General features: G+C 37.0%; 3 protein-coding genes and 1 pseudogene across 5 annotated transcripts; all 4 read left to right on the forward strand.

The window, feature by feature from the left end:
• The first annotated feature begins 1,897 nt into the window (after positions 1-1,897).
• On the forward strand, positions 1,898-3,678 carry LOC125218515 (annotated as a pseudogene).
• Positions 3,679-4,034: 356 nt separating this feature from the next.
• LOC125219884 (CASP-like protein 5C1) lies at positions 4,035-5,811 on the forward strand. Of its 3 annotated transcripts, none has more exons than XR_007176231.1 (4): positions 4,035-4,650; positions 4,718-4,850; positions 4,935-5,311; positions 5,399-5,811. XR_007176231.1 is itself a non-coding variant. In XM_048121976.1 (3 exons), exons 1-3 carry the CDS (start codon positions 4,520-4,522, stop codon positions 5,136-5,138), a joined length of 468 nt encoding a protein of 155 aa, XP_047977933.1. In that variant the 5' UTR covers positions 4,035-4,519; the 3' UTR covers positions 5,139-5,811. The 3 variants fall into 3 exon arrangements, 1 of the variants encoding a protein (XP_047977933.1); XR_007176230.1 differs by having other exon boundaries at positions 5,402-5,811; XM_048121976.1 differs by having other exon boundaries at positions 4,935-5,811.
• Positions 5,812-6,506: 695 nt separating this feature from the next.
• LOC125224465 (senescence-specific cysteine protease SAG39-like) lies at positions 6,507-7,754 on the forward strand. The gene is made up of 2 exons (XM_048127867.1): positions 6,507-7,029; positions 7,112-7,754. The coding sequence occupies exons 1-2, from the start codon at positions 6,591-6,593 to the stop codon at positions 7,699-7,701; spliced, it is 1,029 nt and encodes a 342-aa protein (XP_047983824.1). The 5' UTR covers positions 6,507-6,590; the 3' UTR covers positions 7,702-7,754.
• Positions 7,755-13,144: 5,390 nt separating this feature from the next.
• Positions 13,145-14,530, forward strand: LOC125220076. Its single transcript, XM_048122198.1, has 2 exons — positions 13,145-13,620; positions 14,145-14,530. The coding sequence occupies exons 1-2, from the start codon at positions 13,214-13,216 to the stop codon at positions 14,470-14,472; spliced, it is 735 nt and encodes a 244-aa protein (XP_047978155.1). The 5' UTR covers positions 13,145-13,213; the 3' UTR covers positions 14,473-14,530.
• The last annotated feature ends 3,229 nt before the right edge of the window (positions 14,531-17,759 follow it).

Consider the following 17,759-nt stretch of genomic DNA (forward strand, 5'->3'; position numbering starts at 1 on the left):
TCCACCTACAAAATAATGTGATTGGCTAAATGACAGTGCAATAATAAAGTCTTCACCAAATTTAATAAATTTGCAACCAAACACTTATATATTTTCAAAACCATCACACCATTTTTCTGCCATTAAACTTTTTCTTGTCAATTTTATAGTGATTAATTATTTATAGTCATATATATAAGTCGCAACATATTTCCTCAAAATAGATTTACATTATTCGTACAACAAAATCATTCCATATAAAACTAATCAGTTTAATTATTAGAAGCTAATTAATTAAGTGTAGATAATGTTATGAAAAATAAGCAATTACGAAGACAAGAAAAAAAAAATGCAAGAAATGGTTATTTTACGAGAGCGTAGGTGTATGCTGTGAAGTCAAAGATTTCCCAATAGTTATACACGTAATGGTTGGGTGGGTAAGAGATGCGCAGTTACGTTTAGGTTACAGACAAAGCTAATTGATGTTTAACTACATATGTACGCTGTAAATATCTAATTGTACTTACTATCTTAAGATAATATCACACTTCATATAAAATACGTGCTCCATCCCCTCCAATGAAGAAGACCCTTTCTTTAAAAGGTACGAGATTTTATACAATTTAATTTTATTTATTAAGTGAAGATAAAATAAAGTCAGAGAAAATAAAATAAAAATAAAGATAGGTCTATTTTTTATGATTATTAGTGATGTTGAGTTATATAAATAGTAATTAAATGAATTGCACTAAATATGTAGACCTGAAACGAAGCAACTATTTGTGCCAACTTTAACTAACTCCTTATTAAGGGATTAAAAGCTAAAGTTAATTAAGTTAAAGCTAATGTTTACAGGTTTAGGCACCGCTTATTGATGATGCATTAACTATTAGTACTACTATTATTTTGAAAAATCGAGTAATAGATTAAACCAAAAATTTCACATGCACCAAAACATCTTCAAATCATGGAGTAAACAAATACACCATACTATATAAATTAAGATAATAATTCTTTTGTCCCACATTAATTGTCCACTTTTATCATTTTTGTCTGTCCTCCGTTAATATTCACTTTCACTTTATACTATAAATATTAAGTAAGTCTCACATTCCACTAAGTCACTAATTTATTCAACTCATATTTTATTATAAAACTAATGTATAAAAGTGATACTCATATTCCACTAATTTTTTCAATCAACTTTTTTTTACATTTCTTAAAACTCATGTAGGAACCAAAGTGGACAATTGTTGGGGGATGGAAGGAGTAGTGTGTTTCTCCCCACCATTCTATCAATTAAATGCAAAAATTATACTCACTCCATTCACAAAAAATATTCTCATATGGACGACACGAGTTTTTAATGAGAAGTCGGTAAAACAAGAGAGAATGAGAAAAAATTGGTAAAGTAAGAGAGTTATGAAGAAAAAGTAAATAAAGTATGGGAGAGAAGAGAAAAAATGGATATAGTTACTTTTTTTAGAAATGAGACTATTTTTTGTAGACATTCTAAAATGACAAAATTACACTATTTTTTTGGACGGATGAAGTACTATATTTGTTCAGAAAAAGTCTTAATAATAGATGCTATGGATTTTAATGTAAAACTAGGAAAGTGAGATAGATTGAGCGAAAATGTGATAGCAGTATTGTTAGTGAAAAATGAGAATCATATTAGTAGTATTAGAAAGTGAAAGTTACTCTAAATAGATAGCGAATAATTTCGATGGATGACCCAAATTACAAAAAATAAAATTAGTTTTTATCTAGTTACTGCTAGTGCTACTTGTTGCAAAATCCACAAAAGTTGTATAATGTAATTGGATCATTTATTTAAAGTGGACTGCAAATTAGTTTAGATTTATAGGTTTACCAGTAGGGTTGTCTCAGAATGCTTGTGAAACAGGGCATGATGGTGGCATATGCTAAGGCCTAAGAACATAGCAAATTTGCAGCTGCTAAAGGAAAGAAGCATGTTTTCTTACTTTCCAGCTTAGATTTTGGGCGATGGAGGAATATTGATATGTCAAGGTATTTTATCTAGGTAATTGTTTTGTGTTTTATATCAACTGTTTGTGTGTCTAACCCCGGAGACATTTCCTGCTAGTGGTAAATGAAAGACACATGCAATTTTTAATTCTCCTGGTTTCAGTTTGTTGTCTTCTCATCCCAGTGAGAAGTTTGTGATACATCCATGCATTTTCTTCCAGGAAATAAACTTCAACTTCGCAGAATAGGCACAAGGAAGAGCAAATATTTGTATTATTCTCTCTATATTTGATATTTCTACATCAACATTCAAATGCATGTAGCACACACCTCTATGTGGTTTCCTCAACCTTTTTCATGTAACTTCTTGTTTTATGTGGATAAAGTTAGGCAGAGTAGTAGTGAGAAATTTGAGGTATGTTGTGCTGCCAATTCATTTTTTAACGACTGAATTTTGGTAATTTTAACTAATTCAGCAGTGATATATACCAGTGGTTTGCAGATCTATTACTTATCTAGCTCCAATTTGGACGGAACTGATTCTGCATGTGAAAGCCTTGGGTGGAAAGGACTGCAAAAATATGATCCCGCCCTGAGAACATAGAAGTATCTTGATACATTAGCTCAAGTGTCTGTACCTGATGAAGATTCTCCTTTTGACGAATTGAGTGATGATGATTACTATCCAAGTTTGCCTTTTGCTGCACTCTTTTCATGCTTTAAGGTAATGGTTTTGAATCTAAATGGCGTTCTGGCACGATATTACATTTGTTTGTATGATTCAGCTTGCACAACCTGGTGTTGGGATTTTGGATGGGTAGGCTATTCAAAACCATAAAATAACCTTTTCGATCTCTTCAGATTAACCTTTTGTCGTTTATAGAATATGGTCAGCATGTTGTAGCAGCACATATTTTGTGTATGGGACTTACTATATGTCTCAAATGGTTGGCAAAAATCAGTCAGAACAAAATCTGCAACTGTTTAGGATCTAAACCAACACCCATGGCTAATCTTGTTCTTTTTAAGCTATAGGAATAAATATTGAAACATATATATACGGCTGAGCATGATTTACTTATTACTATCATTGTATTTAAAAGTTTCATATGTTTTGGTAGGCTAAAGGGTTGAAGGTGACTTGCCTTTTCTGTTACTGCTCAGAGGGGGGACAATATGCCTGAAGCTTTCTCAATGGCTGAGGCAGCAAGCAAAGCCGTTAGGTTAAATGACTTTCTGGGTGAGAATTTTCCTTCAGCTGACCTCATTGGACTTCAATTACTGTACTTGTTTTTCCTTATTATTTTATTTCTGATTTTTCCAGCCAATAAAAGTACTTATGTCTGTCCATAAACAAACGCATGCATCTAAATATATCATTGCTCATCGAATGCACTATATAATAAATTAATATCTCCAGCATTCTAGATAGGTATGCCCAAGTTATGTTTGTCTAGTAAGTTTTCAATATTTGATAGTATTTGCTATGCTATAAAATCGACTTGTACCTAAGCTTAAAGCAAGATATTCATTTTTTCTGGTTCGAGTTTTGTTCTCAAATGGCTTGCAATCTGATTTCTTATGTATCATAATAATACGCAGGCGGTGACAATGGTGCTGGTAAATGGATCACACCGTACTCATGGCAGAGTGTATATAGACCCCCAGCAGATATGACTCTTTTCTAGGCAAGTGTCACATTGTATATATTCATCTTGGGAAACTAGTTTTGTTCAATAAAGGTACCTTAATTGCAAATTAAACTAAATTATGAAAGCAAGTGAAGTCCAATAAATTGAAATGAAACGTGTCTCTCTCTAGTTAGTTATTCTTTGGCAAACAAAAACAAAGCAAAAACAATGGTTGGGCAAAAGTTATTAGGTAACATATCCCTCTCCAACCAGCAAACGTTTGACAAGTGCCAACAATAGCGATGTGGGTACGTAGGCACACACAACACTTCTAAGTTGTCTCATCAAAGCAACATTTGTCTAGTTTCAACACCACAAACATTTATAATATCACATGCCATTATTATCTCAATAAAATCCAAATCCAATACATATACTACTCACTTACTATGTGAAGTGCTAGACGAGGTAGCCTGTCGGCAGAGCTCACACACAAACCACTATACTTAGGAAACGAATTGCCAATTCAGAATCCACTCACACCACAAAATGTCGAAAACTCTTGAAAAACAATTCTATCCATTCAACTAGAGATTCCACAACAATAAAAAGTGGATGAGTCCAGGCCATCCATCCATGTAGTATAGTCAAGGAAGAAACTAAGATGATATTGGTAATACAAAAAGTGAGTACCCTTATTTTCTCTTACCACCAAATCTCCACTAATTTTGTTTGTCCAAGTAACTGTTTGGAAGAAATCACGAAAATGGTGAAAACCCAATTCCTGAGAATTCTATCAACTTGATTTCAACTTGCAATGAATGAGGTTTTGGTGGCAAAACCATGAGGAGATAGTATATGGAACAAGGCATTAATCAGACAGAAAATCACCTTGTTTACAAACACAGCATACAGCAATGAAAAGTGTAGCAGGGTCTGTAGGAACAAGTGGTAGCATTGGTTTGAGATTTGGGCAGCTCCTATTCTCTTCATCCTCTATAGTCTTCATGTCTTTAGGAGTTGGATTCTACAGCTACACAGCCTTTTGGTAATTTCTTCTGTTTTCATAGTGATTAAATTCAATAGTAATTTTTATTCTATGATTGTCCTTGCAGCTTTTCGGTAACGATAATGGGGTTGGCTATTCCATGGAGTTTCACTTTGGCCATACTTGATGGATATTCCATCCTAGCTAACTTCCCAGTACATCAATCTGGCATTTTCATGGTGATCATAATAGGGGACTTGGTAATTTTACTCTAGCTAGGTCAATATGTAAAAGGATTTGATCATAAGTCATCAAGTAACAACAAAGTGTATGTTGATTTATAGGTGTTATCCTTTCTGGCTCTAGCAGCAGCAAGCTCAACTGCAAGTCTTGCTGATCTTCTGCTAAAAGCTGATGTATCCTTTTGCCCCCCGAGGCTGTGTAGCAGATATCAGATATCAGCTGTAATGGCTTTCTTCTCATGGATCCTTTTGCTGCTATCATCTCTTTCCAATATTTGGCTACTTCCATGGTTGGATACGGATTGATAATCTACCAAACCCAGACATACTGAATGTCAATGTCCCAAGCACATCGATTGTAAGAACAACTGGTATGGGGTATATGAACTAAATAGGCTCTCTCTCCTAATAGACTAGTCTTTTGGTCTGTATCAGAATGCTACTGCACATTGAAACCAATGCTTCCCAATACTAACAAGGTTGTGGCATTAACATCTTTATACTGTTATTTATAAGTTCCAAACATTTTTGTTTCTTCACTCTTTATTAATTTTGATTCTCTTTAGCAGAGAAGCATGATCAAGTGTTTATCTCTTGCCATTAAAATTTCCAGCAAAGATTAAGGCAGCAGCATGACAGAACAGAGAAAAAATTCATTCAAAATCAGCACAAGGCCTAAAACTATAACCAATTTGGGTTAACCGGCTCAGCTCATCGCGAGATGAGCATCCAAACACACAGGACCTTTTTTGTGATACCTCTGTAACGAAAAGGTTTCCTCTTGAGAATTCCACTTCTAAACTCAATATCAATCTTCTATTTTCTACTACATGTATGTGTGAATAGCAAGATTATGACTTGAGTTCATCTTGTAACTATCACTTCTATGTTTAAAGTTGATAGTATATCGTAAAATCATGCGACTCATCAATCATGTTTCGTTCATTTTCTTTATAAGTAAATTTTCGTTCTTTGTTAACCTATTCAGATGAATTTCAGTTGAAGATCAAGCTTTCATTATTTTTGTGAGTAAAATCGTGCTGCAATACAGGGCTGGCTGTAATACTGCGGCTACATTTTAATGGATACTCTACAATACAAAATGGAATAGTGACTAATTTGTTGAAAATATAAAAATTGATGTATACATAGAATAGTTTTGCAATCCCAACTGGAGAAACAACAAAATTATTATGCGTATCTTGCTTTACCATTTCTCCACTTAATCGTATTTATTATCATTTTTATAAAATGAGAGAGTAATAAAGAATAATTCATCATTAATGCACCAAATAAAAGCCACAACTTCGTAATTAAACTTAAATTTGAGTATATATTTGACATGGGAAAAAGGAAAATAATTTGATATACTGTACTATATAGTGTGAACTCAAACATGCTCCATGTAAGTTAAATTTTGATACAACTGGTGTTTGAGAATTGAGACGCTACGCCATTAATTTTTAAATTAATATTGACAAAAAAATTCAACAGTAGCTCTTGGTTGAAAGTAGGGAAAGAGCAAACAATTAAATTATATATAAACAGATATTGCATCAAATTACATGTCTATGAAATGAAGCAGATTAGCTTCCACGAAACAGAGTTTTGAATCAATTTATGCTTTCACCGTGTTTCCCAGGTAGACATGGACGTTCAAATGAATATTTGCTATTTCCTTCTATAAATAGACTTTCCCTTTTCAATTGATTCATAAATCCAAGTATCCAACACTCTATAGCCAAAACATATCAAGAAATGGCCCTCACACCTTCTTGGAAGCTTCTCATTGCAGCAATCGCGCTGCTACAGCTCTGCGCTTCTCTAGCTGCAGCGCGAACGGCTCCTCATGCATCGATGATCGAGAGGCATGAGAAGTGGATGGTGGAGAACGGACGTGTGTACAAAGATGAGGCCGAGAAGGTGAAGAGATTCAATATCTTCAAGGAGAACGTTGAGTATATCGAGTCCTTTAACGAAGCAGCTTCAAGGCCTTACAAGCTTGCTGTCAACAGATTTGCTGATCTCACCAATGCTGAATTTCAAGCATCTAGCAATGGATACAAGATGGTTTCTCATTCAAAGCCGTCTAAGGCTTCTTCGTCGTTTAGGTATGCCAATGTGAGCGCGCCACCAACAAGCATAGACTGGAGGAACAAGGGAGCTGTTACTGCTGTTAAGGATCAAGGCCAATGTGGTATATATATATATAACTCTCACATTTCTAATTCATTCAAACATTAGTAGTTTGCATTTTTGATGTTTGAACCAAAATGCAGGATGTTGCTGGGCGTTTTCAGCGGTTGCAGCCACGGAAGGAATCAACCAAATTAAGACAGGGAAGCTTGTTTCTTTATCGGAACAACAACTTGTTGACTGCGACACGAGTGAAGATCAAGGCTGCAACGGTGGATTAATGGATGATGCGTTTCAGTATATCATTAGCAACAAAGGCCTCACAACAGAATCCAACTACCCTTACCAAGGAGTTGATGGCACGTGCAACTCGAAGAAGGAATCGTCTGATGCAGCCAAGATCAGTGGGTACGAGGATGTTCCATCCAACAGCGAATCAGCACTTCTGAAAGCAGTGGTGAATCAACCGGTATCCGTGGCCATTGATGCTAGTGGTTCAGACTTCCAGTTCTACTCGAGTGGAGTCTTCACCGGAGAGTGTGGGACCGAACTAGACCATGGTGTGACTGCAGTTGGGTATGGGGTGGATAGTGATGGCACCAAGTATTGGATTGTGAAAAACTCGTGGGGCACGAGCTGGGGCGAGGATGGATACATTAGAATGCAGAGGGATGTTGGAGCTGCTGAAGGCCTTTGTGGCATTGCCATGGAAGCTTCTTATCCAACTGCTTGAAGAAGTTTGTGCAAGCTCATTATAAAAGTCATATGTGTATATGGATTCATATGTTAATATATAAATATATATATGTAAATTACCTCCTTTCCAAGAATTACTTATGATCGAAGAAGTCTCTTATCCAAAATTTAGTTGATAGCCAAATACTCTATATTACTAAGCACAATCTTTATATCAAAGACTATTGGATCATCATTAGATACTCTTCTACTTGTATTGGATTATCATTAGAATTAGCTTCGTCACTTCATTGACAAATTGCAAATGTTTTGAACATTAGCGTTAAACATATTAAAACTATGCATAGTTAGCACACAAAACGGCGTTGTTCTATCATTACTATAAATACTCTCTCCATCCCCAAAGAATATACACTTTAGGTTCGGCACGAGTTTTAATGTAAAATTGATAAAGTAAGAAATGTAGAGAGAAAAAAGTAATTAAAGTATTGTTAGTGGAGAATAAGTCTCATCTCATTAGAGAGAAAATTTTTTCCAAAATTAGAAAGTACATATTCTTGTGGGACGAACTAAAAAGGAAAGAGTGCATGTTCTTGTGGGACGGAGGGAATATTTATTTGTTCTTTTTTTTATATCAAAACTTATTGTTCATTACACTTTATTAACATTCTCAATCGTCAAGGCTAGAGGTGCCCACGGTTTCGGAACTGCCGGTTCCGGTTTTGAAAATTGCCGAACTGAAACTGGAACTGAACCGCAAGGGTGTTTCACGGTTACAGTTTCGGTTTCAATAACCAGTTTTTTTACGGTTATTCACGGTTTCGAACCGCTGGTTTTCGGTGTTTTTTTAGGTTTCGGCTCAATTTCAGTTTTCACGATTTTCCGTCAGTTTTTCGCTGGCTGTTCCGGCCTGGTTTCGATTCGAAAATTTTTGAACCTAAACCGAATCACGGTTCTAAAATCTACGGTTTCGGTTCGGGTAAATTATCACAGTTTCGGTTCGGAACCGTAAGCATCGGTTACGGTTTTGCAGTTAACCGCCGAACCATATGTTGAAAAGTAAAATGCGAAAAATAAAACTAAAGAACTCTTGAAGACTACATTTTGATAGATTTGAATTGTTATTTGAGATACATACTACATAGATATTTATAGGACCTAGATATAAATATACCTAGGAACTATACTTATTGGAACTTCACAATATAAATGTTGTTCTCTTCCCAACAAGTTGGGCTCCAAACATTCTCTTTCCAACATACATGGGACACATCAATTTATTTTTCCAACACTCCCCCTCAAGTTAAGTATCGAGTTTTTTCGACACTTAACTTGCACGATCTTCACTTTGACATATAGTTTATACTCGTATTCAGGAGTTCTTCACTTTTCATTGACAGTTTATGCTCGTATCATAGAGCTTCTTTAATTCATCATTGATAATTTATACTCGTATCAAAGAGTTATTTTTTTTCATTGAAAGTTTAAACTCTTTTCAAGGAGCTTCTTCATTTTTCTTCATTGAAAGTTTAGGCTCTTATGAAGGACCTCTTCATCATTGAGAGTTTAGACTCATTTCAAGGAGCTTCTTCATTTTTTTTGTTGACAGTTTTAACTCGTGTCATAGAGTTATTCAATTTTTGGTTGGAAGTTTCAACTCATGTCAAGGAGCCTTCTTAGACATTTTTAGCTCGTATCCAGGAGCATCTTAGATAGTTTTAACTCGTATCTAGGAGCGTTCTTAGACAATTTTTGCTCATATCTAGGAGCCATCTTCGGCAGTTTTAGCTTGTGCCATTAGGAGCCATCTTCGGCAGTTTTAGCTCATGCCATTAGGAGCCATCTTCAATTTTTCAAACAGTTTTGACTCTTGTCGAGGAGTTTATTCATATGCATTATGCAAAAGACATCGTCTTGATGCAATTCTTCAAATTTGAGCTTAGCTGAAAGCCCAACTCACACTTCTTGGAGGCTGCATTTATTATATAGAACAAATCTTGTGGGCAATATGATTGAGCCATTTTTTACCGTTGGGCCCAAGATATGGAGGATGACCCATGATTCTTCTTTCCATCTTTTATCCTATTTTGGAAACCCTAGACTGAGAAGGCTTAACTCCTGCACAACCTGTCCTCCGGCGACCTCTGCTCTTTGTCCGATGGTGAGACCTCTCCAATCAACCTTTCACTTTGGTTTCATCATGGCGGCCTCCTTCGGTGAGTCGCAGCCAAACTTCGCGGCTCCTTACAGCCAGCGATATCTTCTCGGTGACTGCTTCCTTTGTCGCATCTTCCCTAACACAGGCCTTCAGCTCTGCAGGGTGCAACTTTCTCGACTGCATATGCTTGATCAGTGCCTTGCCCTTCTCGGCGGCCCATTTTCTACGGGCTGCTTTCGCTGCTCTCTTCTCAGCATTCATCCAGGCACCATTACGCCTATCCCTCGTTATTCACTCACCTTCTCCGGCGGTGGGTTAAATCATCCGACAATGGTAGTGTTCTCCTTCTCTTTCGGATGATTCACTGACTAAAGACTTCATTTTGGATCTGCTCTTGTGTTGTACACTTGCACTTCCGACATCAAAGACTGCTTTTTCTCGGCTCCCTTTCTGGAAGTCTCGACTTCTCCTTCCTCATCACGGCTGGCCATCTTTTCTCCATCACCTGCACAACATCATTTGTAACTCCGGTCACCTGCTTCTGTGGTATTGTGCTCCCCTATTCCGGGCAGCCTCTTCTTCTCGGCTACTAGATTGGCTGCCCGTCATCCCTTCACAAATTGTGTCACCATTAGCCGGCGGTGAAACTTCTCCAACCACTCTTTCACTTCGCTTTCTCCTCTTGCCGTCATCACGACAGATTTCCTCGCCGATTCAAGCCTCGACTCTTTCGTCAATCGTGCACCGCGCCTCCTTCGTAGCTGCTTTCTTTTCTGGTTAACTGGCTGCACACACCACTATGGCTGGTAGAAGTGGAGACGAATCTTCCGGTAGTGTACTTCCTCTCCCCCTCTACCGGATAAATCTTCGACTGCTTTGACTCATTTCCTGAATCTTCTCTTCTTGGTGACAATCTGTTCATCGGCGCCAATGCACTTTTAGTTTGCACCTCCATTTGGAAACACTTTTCCGACACCCAAGTTTACAGCGTAGTTGAAGGTGTAAACTTCAGTCATGTCTCCTTTCCGTCGAGATGCCTCCTTCTGGTTTCTCCGGATGCGGCAGTCCTCTCCCCCTCGGCCGGACAAACCGAGGATTACTCCTCTGTTTTCTTCTCTTGACTGCGGTTGTGCGCGTAGCTGCTGTCAGGGACTTCATCTCCTCTTTTTCCCAATTCGCCAGAACAAGGGCCTTGTGAGGTAATTGCCTCTGATTTTCCCACTGCTTTTTCGCGGTGACACAACTCCGTCGTTCGCGTTGTTCGCTTCGATCATCTAGCGCCACAGCTCTTTCACTCAGCGGGCAAATGCCGCTGCTGCCAGCACTGTTCAGCCATCAACCTTGCTTCTCGCCGCTGCCATCTCCACCACGATTGGTCATTAGTAGAGCAACAGCTTCATCCATCGGGTCTTTTTATGCCGTCACTTTGCTGGTGAAGAACTTCCCGTCGGGCATAGTTCCAGCCCTCAACTTCCGAAAGATCATTCTAGAGAGCTCTAACCTTAGTGAGATTCACCAACTTGGATCTATACTCACAAATTCCTCCAACACTTTCCCAACAAAGTTGGTTGCCTCCTTCCTTTTTTTCTCGAGGGGGTTTTCATTTTTTTTTTTTTTTTATAGACACAGATCGATCCATGTAAGGATCAAACCTGCTCTGATACCATGTTGAAAAGTAAAATGCGGAAAATAAAACTAAAGAACTCTTGAAGACTACATTTTGATAGATTTGAATTGTTATTTGAGATACATACTACATAGATATTTATAGGACCTAGATATAAATATACCTAGGAACTATACTTATTGGAACTTCACAATATAAATGTTGTTCTCTTCCCAACAAGTTGGGCTCCAAACATTCTCTTTCCAACATACATGGGACACATCAATTTATTTTTCCAACACCATAAACCTTAAGAACCTCTAGTCAAGGTGTATAGATTTATTCGCATGACTCTAATTGAGAGAGATCATAGTTCATCAATATAATTACAATTAGTAGGACGAGAAGCTTTATACACTTGATTATGAAAATAACTTCTTATAAGTAAATTGGATGAACATTCCTTTCTTATTCCATCATATTAATTCGTTATGGATAAAAGGAATTCCGCCATATCTTGTTACTCAGTTTTACTCCAATAAGAAATCAAATTATTTTTCATAGATAAGCATTAGAAGAAATGAAGAAATTTAATCATCGAGTGAGAATCTTCTTTTCTCTCATTATCCCTTGCAACCAAAGTGAATGCGATCTTATTGTTTAAAACTAAAATATATTCCAGGTCGCTTTCTTGACCATGAGGGAGAAAAATATTTTTGAATTATACTACTACTATAATTTTTCTAGTATTTGATGCCACGAGGGGCATGCCATCACCTTTTGAGTGATTGGGGGATACGTTGCTTAGGCAATTGGTTATTCTCTATTTTCTTCTGCATGTATTAACATGTTATGGAAGTAGAAAGCCAAAGAGCTTGACACCTTTATGCCTTCTTAGACTCATTTTCGAAGTTAATATTCATCAAGATATTTGTTTTTCACTTTTTGGATTTGTTGAGCGATGAAGCTGATTAGAAATTAGAATCAATTCACTCACATATTGTCCTTTAATTTTCTGAATTCAGGCATAATTTTAGGAAAATGTTTCGTTTGCGTGTGTGAATTTTCTTTATTCAGTTAAGACTTAGGAGTATTATAATTTAATTATGAAGGTTCAGAAGAATACTTATTTTGAATAATTACAATCATAACATATTTACATTAATAACATAATTAGCATATTAGTTCAAAATTTTTATATGTAGTATTAATTTATATAAAATGTACTACTATCAGTTTACCGTGTAAAAATATATTAAATCACTGTATTATCAAAATCAATTAATATGCATTTAACTGCTTTTCGGAAATACTCCTTATGATGATATGAATTTCCTATTGTCGCAATAAAATCTAAAATTTACCTAATATTCTGTACGTATTTAAAGAGGATGGCTTCAACTTTATGAATGAGATAGTGCATTTGGAGAAATCAGGTAAAGTGAAAATTCCAATTCTTGCATACTTTATTCGTTATGCACCCCAGCCCCACCGACGTCGACTTAAAGATAAAAATTATAAAAAAAAAAAAGAATAACCGTGCCAAATGGATTGTAACCATGGATCAATATTATCATGAAATGCACATAAAATAGTGTATATATTTTCAAAATCATTAATTTAATTTAATTTAATTTAAAATACCAACTTAAACTTAAAGTATAGTAGTACTTTCTAAAATAGAGTACCAAACATAAAGCTAAGCCAAAAAAAAAACAAAAGAACATAGTAAAACAGAAGTTTTATAAATGAAGTGGTGTGGAGAGGGCCTAAATTAACATAAACATGAAATACAAGGAAATCTCCCACTGGAGCCACCCCCACCAAGGCCTGAAATTCGGGTACGCGGAGGCGCCGTTCAAATGCGACGGGTGCAAGGAAGTAGGGATCGGGTCCTCCTACAAGTGCGACGGTGCAGCCTGTGATTTCGATCTCCACAGTCACTGCGCCATCCCCTCCCCGACCCTGGTGCACCCCTTCTACCCCAAGTGCGCCTTCCAGTTCCTCAGCCGGCCCCCGGGGACGGAGGCGCGTTGCTGCAACGCGTGCGAGAGGCGGGTGACGGGGTTCGTCTATCACTGCAAGCTGTGTGGGTTCGACCTCCACCCTTGTTGCGCTAAGCTGCCCATGCTGCACCACGACGCCGATATCAAATTATTTTTGTACGCTAAAGTTACCGCTCCCTGCCACAGGTACATGTATTTCATTTTTTTCAATTATAGTATACGTTATCTTCACCAAAATCAACTTGACGATTTTTATGCAACAATTTCTTGATTTACACTACGAATTTGATATTGGTATCCTCTTCTCGGCGAATTAATGCGTGCCTTTTCAACTTTACTGGTAGTATTTTAATTTTATCCTATATCCCGAGAAAAAAATTCCCATTGAATTCTTATGTTTGATTAAATCAATCAACTTTGTAGTGGTATTTCTTTAATTCGTGAAACACGCATTTTAATAGAGGATTTCGGAGGTACTTAATTTTGGTTTGCAATATATAACTTCAAAATTTGAAAGATAAATTTACGAATTTCTTGAATTTAAATTGTCCTGACGACATCGTTTAGATAAAATTTAAAAGTTAAAATCGTATCCCATCATTTCTTTTAAATTTTGAACTACTACATTCTAAGTCACATTTGGTCTAGAATTCATTGGCAATTAATTTAAGGTAAAACAAAATTGAGGCATATATTGGTAAGTGATGCAGATGTGGAAGGAAGGGGAGGAGTTGGAGCTATAGATCATCATGCAAGAAGTACAACCTTCATGTGGCGTGCGTGATGGACATGTTGGTGGACAGCTGGCACGACCTGTACAACGGCAACGGCAACAGCAACAGCAACAGCGGAGTGCGGCAAATCCCTAGCCTCAAAGCCACGCTGGAGACTCATGTGAATCACACCAAATCCAAAGGCGGCAAAGCTAAAAAATGTTGCGAGATGGCGGGACTCGCCCTACAATTTGTGGTGTCTGCTATTCTAGGGGATCCCACCACCCTCATCGCTGGCCTCATCGCATCCTTGATGTCCAGATAAATAAGACTATTATCAAACAATGAAATTCGATGCTTATTAATATTTAATGATTTATGTACATCCTTATATGAATTAGTATATGATCCTATCAAATGGTATGTGATCTCGTTTTTTAGCCACTGCCTTAATCAAGGTCATCAAAACTATATAGGAGTATTAACTATCACATCAGTTCATTTTTTATGTTTTCTCATGCTAAATTAACAGTTTCGATTGATTCTCCTTGACGAAATATTATTGGACACAGTGACGAAGCCACACTTTTAAGTTTTAGCTTTGGGTGATGGAGAATCCACACTTTAAACTATGGAGAGTTTATGGAATATCAATTTAATTTTTTGAATTTCTTAAATGATTGGTAAGATTGTAGAAATGAGAATATGGAGAATTAGTCTGGTTACTCTAAAAATATACTCCGTAAAATATATATAATCATAATTTCAAATTGAATTTATCAATCTAAATACAAATTTCAAAGTACTACTAACATTTTAAGATTTTTAACTAAAGAAAGCTCAAATAAAATTAACAGCACAAAAAATATGGGATTGTGGGAGTATTCCACATAATCAATCATAATTGAATTGTATTCATTTCAGTGATTTTATTATAAGTGAGTCATTTCTTTATTCTATCTCTACTTAACACATTAATCACCACAGTTTAAAATGGTATACCAAAATGGAATGCTTCACTTTTAACGAGACATTCTATTCTCTCCTCTCATTCAATTCACTAAACATTAGTAGGTCCTCAATTTTCGTACCCAAAAAACGCATCTACGATGATGGAGTAGGGAATAATATTATTATTATGAATTTTGTTTAAATATTTTTCCTGAATTCTACAGCCCATTTCTCTTATTGGGCTTTCTTAGTTTATGTTTTTTTTTCCTTTTATAACTTGGCCCATTGTAAAATGTTATAGAGTATTCAAAAGCGTGTTAGTACATTTTTTACAAGAAAAAAATGAACAAATGCAGCTGTAGCTTGTAGGCCTGGTCTGCTGCTGAAATAACGAGGAAAGGCTCTGTTGACGGAGGACCTGAGAAGAGACTTCGGGAAAAAAAAACCTTCCAAACCAGACAACGCAGCCGAAGAAAGAGAGAATTTTTGGTCGCCGATCTTCATTTCTTTTATGTATAATGTAATTAATCTAAAATTTAAATCTTCGACTAGCCGTTGTCGTTGTGAGTGGTCCATTAATCCGATAACTATAAAGTAATGATAAACAAGAGCCACAATTTTGTTAACGAATTAATGGGACCGTTGATTGCGATCAAATCAGAAGAGGAATCAAATTCGTGGGTACACCTATATTTTGCCAACAATTGACCCTAATTACTTGCCAATTAACCATTCTCTTTCTGACACGCAAATTCAGAATCGAGCCCGCCTGAATTCTTATTAATAATTAATTCATGTCATTATCAGTCCTTCAATATATGTATAATAAATAGATTCGTCGTCAATTATGACTTTCATCTAAGTAATTAATGTGATTCGGTGTATGAATGGCAACTCAAAAATATCCTATTTAGGGTGTTTGAATTTAATCATGACATTCCCATGCTTGCGCCACGTGGTTCATGGACGTTCCAATGCTCCATTATACGTGAAGACGCTTAAATTGGGCGAACATAGTACTCCTTCCGTCCCGCTTAAGATGACAAGTTTTCCTTTTTAGTTTGTCCCAACTAAGATGACATATTTCCTTTTTTGATAACTTTCTCTCTCTAATTAATACACTCAACCACTTTTTCTCACTCCTATTAAAATATTCATCTTTCTTTATCTCTCTACTTTAATACTTACATCCACCCTCTCTCTCTCTAATTAAACACACCAATAACTCCTAAAATCCCGTGCCGGCTAAGCAATGTGTCATCTTAGCCGGGACGAAGGGAGTATCTTTTTATTTGTTTAGGGTTTAGGGAGTATCTTCCGCCGCATTCCTCTGATCCAACCGTAACGGAATCCGAGGTAATTTCTAGCCCACATCCTGAAAGTTCAGTTATTATTCCTGACCCTCCTGTAGAAGATGAAGATACTACTATTGATCAAGACACTGGTCAATATGTGCTTCTTCCAAGAAGTACGAGAGGAATTCCTCCCAAGAGGTACTCACCTGAAAGAATGGGGAGAAAGAGCAGATACTCAGTAGCGAACTTCGTCGAAGCCAATATCTCTAAAATGGCAAGAGCATTCCACACGGCACTGTACGAGGAGGAGATTCCTCGAACATTTGAAAAAGCTATGAAAATCAAACATTGGAGGGAGGTGATGCTAGTTGAAATGAAAGCATTAAAAAGGAATGGCACGTGGGAGGTGAGTCTATTGCCTGATGGAAAGCATACAGTAGGGTGTCGTTGGGTCTTCACAATCAAACGAAGGCCAGATGGAAGCATTGAACGATATAAAGCTCGGTTAGTGGCAAAGGGGTACACACAAACACAAGGAATTGACTACTCTGAAACCTTTTCTCCCGTTGCCAAGATGAACACTGTAAGAGTCCTACTCTCAATTGCGGCTAATAGAGAATGGTCTCTTCATCAATATGACGTCACCAACGCGTTCCTTCATGGGGAATTGGAGGACCCAATATATATGGAAGCTCCACTCGGTTTTTCTGATGAGTTTGGTCAAGGAAAGGTGTGTAAGCTGAAGAAAACATTGTACGGGCTGAATCAGTCACCGAGGGCATGGTTTGGAAGATTTACAGATGTAATGAAGAGATATGGGTACAAGCAGAGCAACTCCGACCACACTATCTTCATCAAACGAAAAAGAGAGAAAATCATTTGTTTAATCATCTATGTGGATGATATGATTATCATTGGAGATGATATCGAAGAGATTGAGCAACTCAAAGGCCATCTAGCTACAGAATTCGAGATGAAGAATCTTGGAGACCTTAAATACTTCCTTGGAATCGAAGTACTTAGATCCGGAAAGGGAATCTTCATAAGCCAGCGAAAATATGTCCTAGATATTCTAACAGATATAGGAATGCTTGAGTACAAACCAGCAGACACTCCAATTGTCCAGAATCATGGACTTCAACTTATCAAGGGGGCGGCTCCTGCCAATCGGTAAAGATACCAGAGACTAGTCGGGAAACTCATTTACCTATCTCACACCAGGCCTGATATAGCTTACGCAGTAGGAGTGCTCAGCCAATTCATGCACAACCCGCAGGACGAACATTGGGAGGCCGCACTAAAAGTGATCCGCTACCTAAAAGGAACTGTCGGACATGGAGTACTTCTTAAAGATGGTAATCGAGAG

The sequence above is a fragment of the Salvia hispanica genome, chromosome 4 (genome assembly GCF_023119035.1).
Source record: "Salvia hispanica cultivar TCC Black 2014 chromosome 4, UniMelb_Shisp_WGS_1.0, whole genome shotgun sequence".
NCBI lineage: Eukaryota > Viridiplantae > Streptophyta > Magnoliopsida > Lamiales > Lamiaceae > Salvia > Salvia hispanica.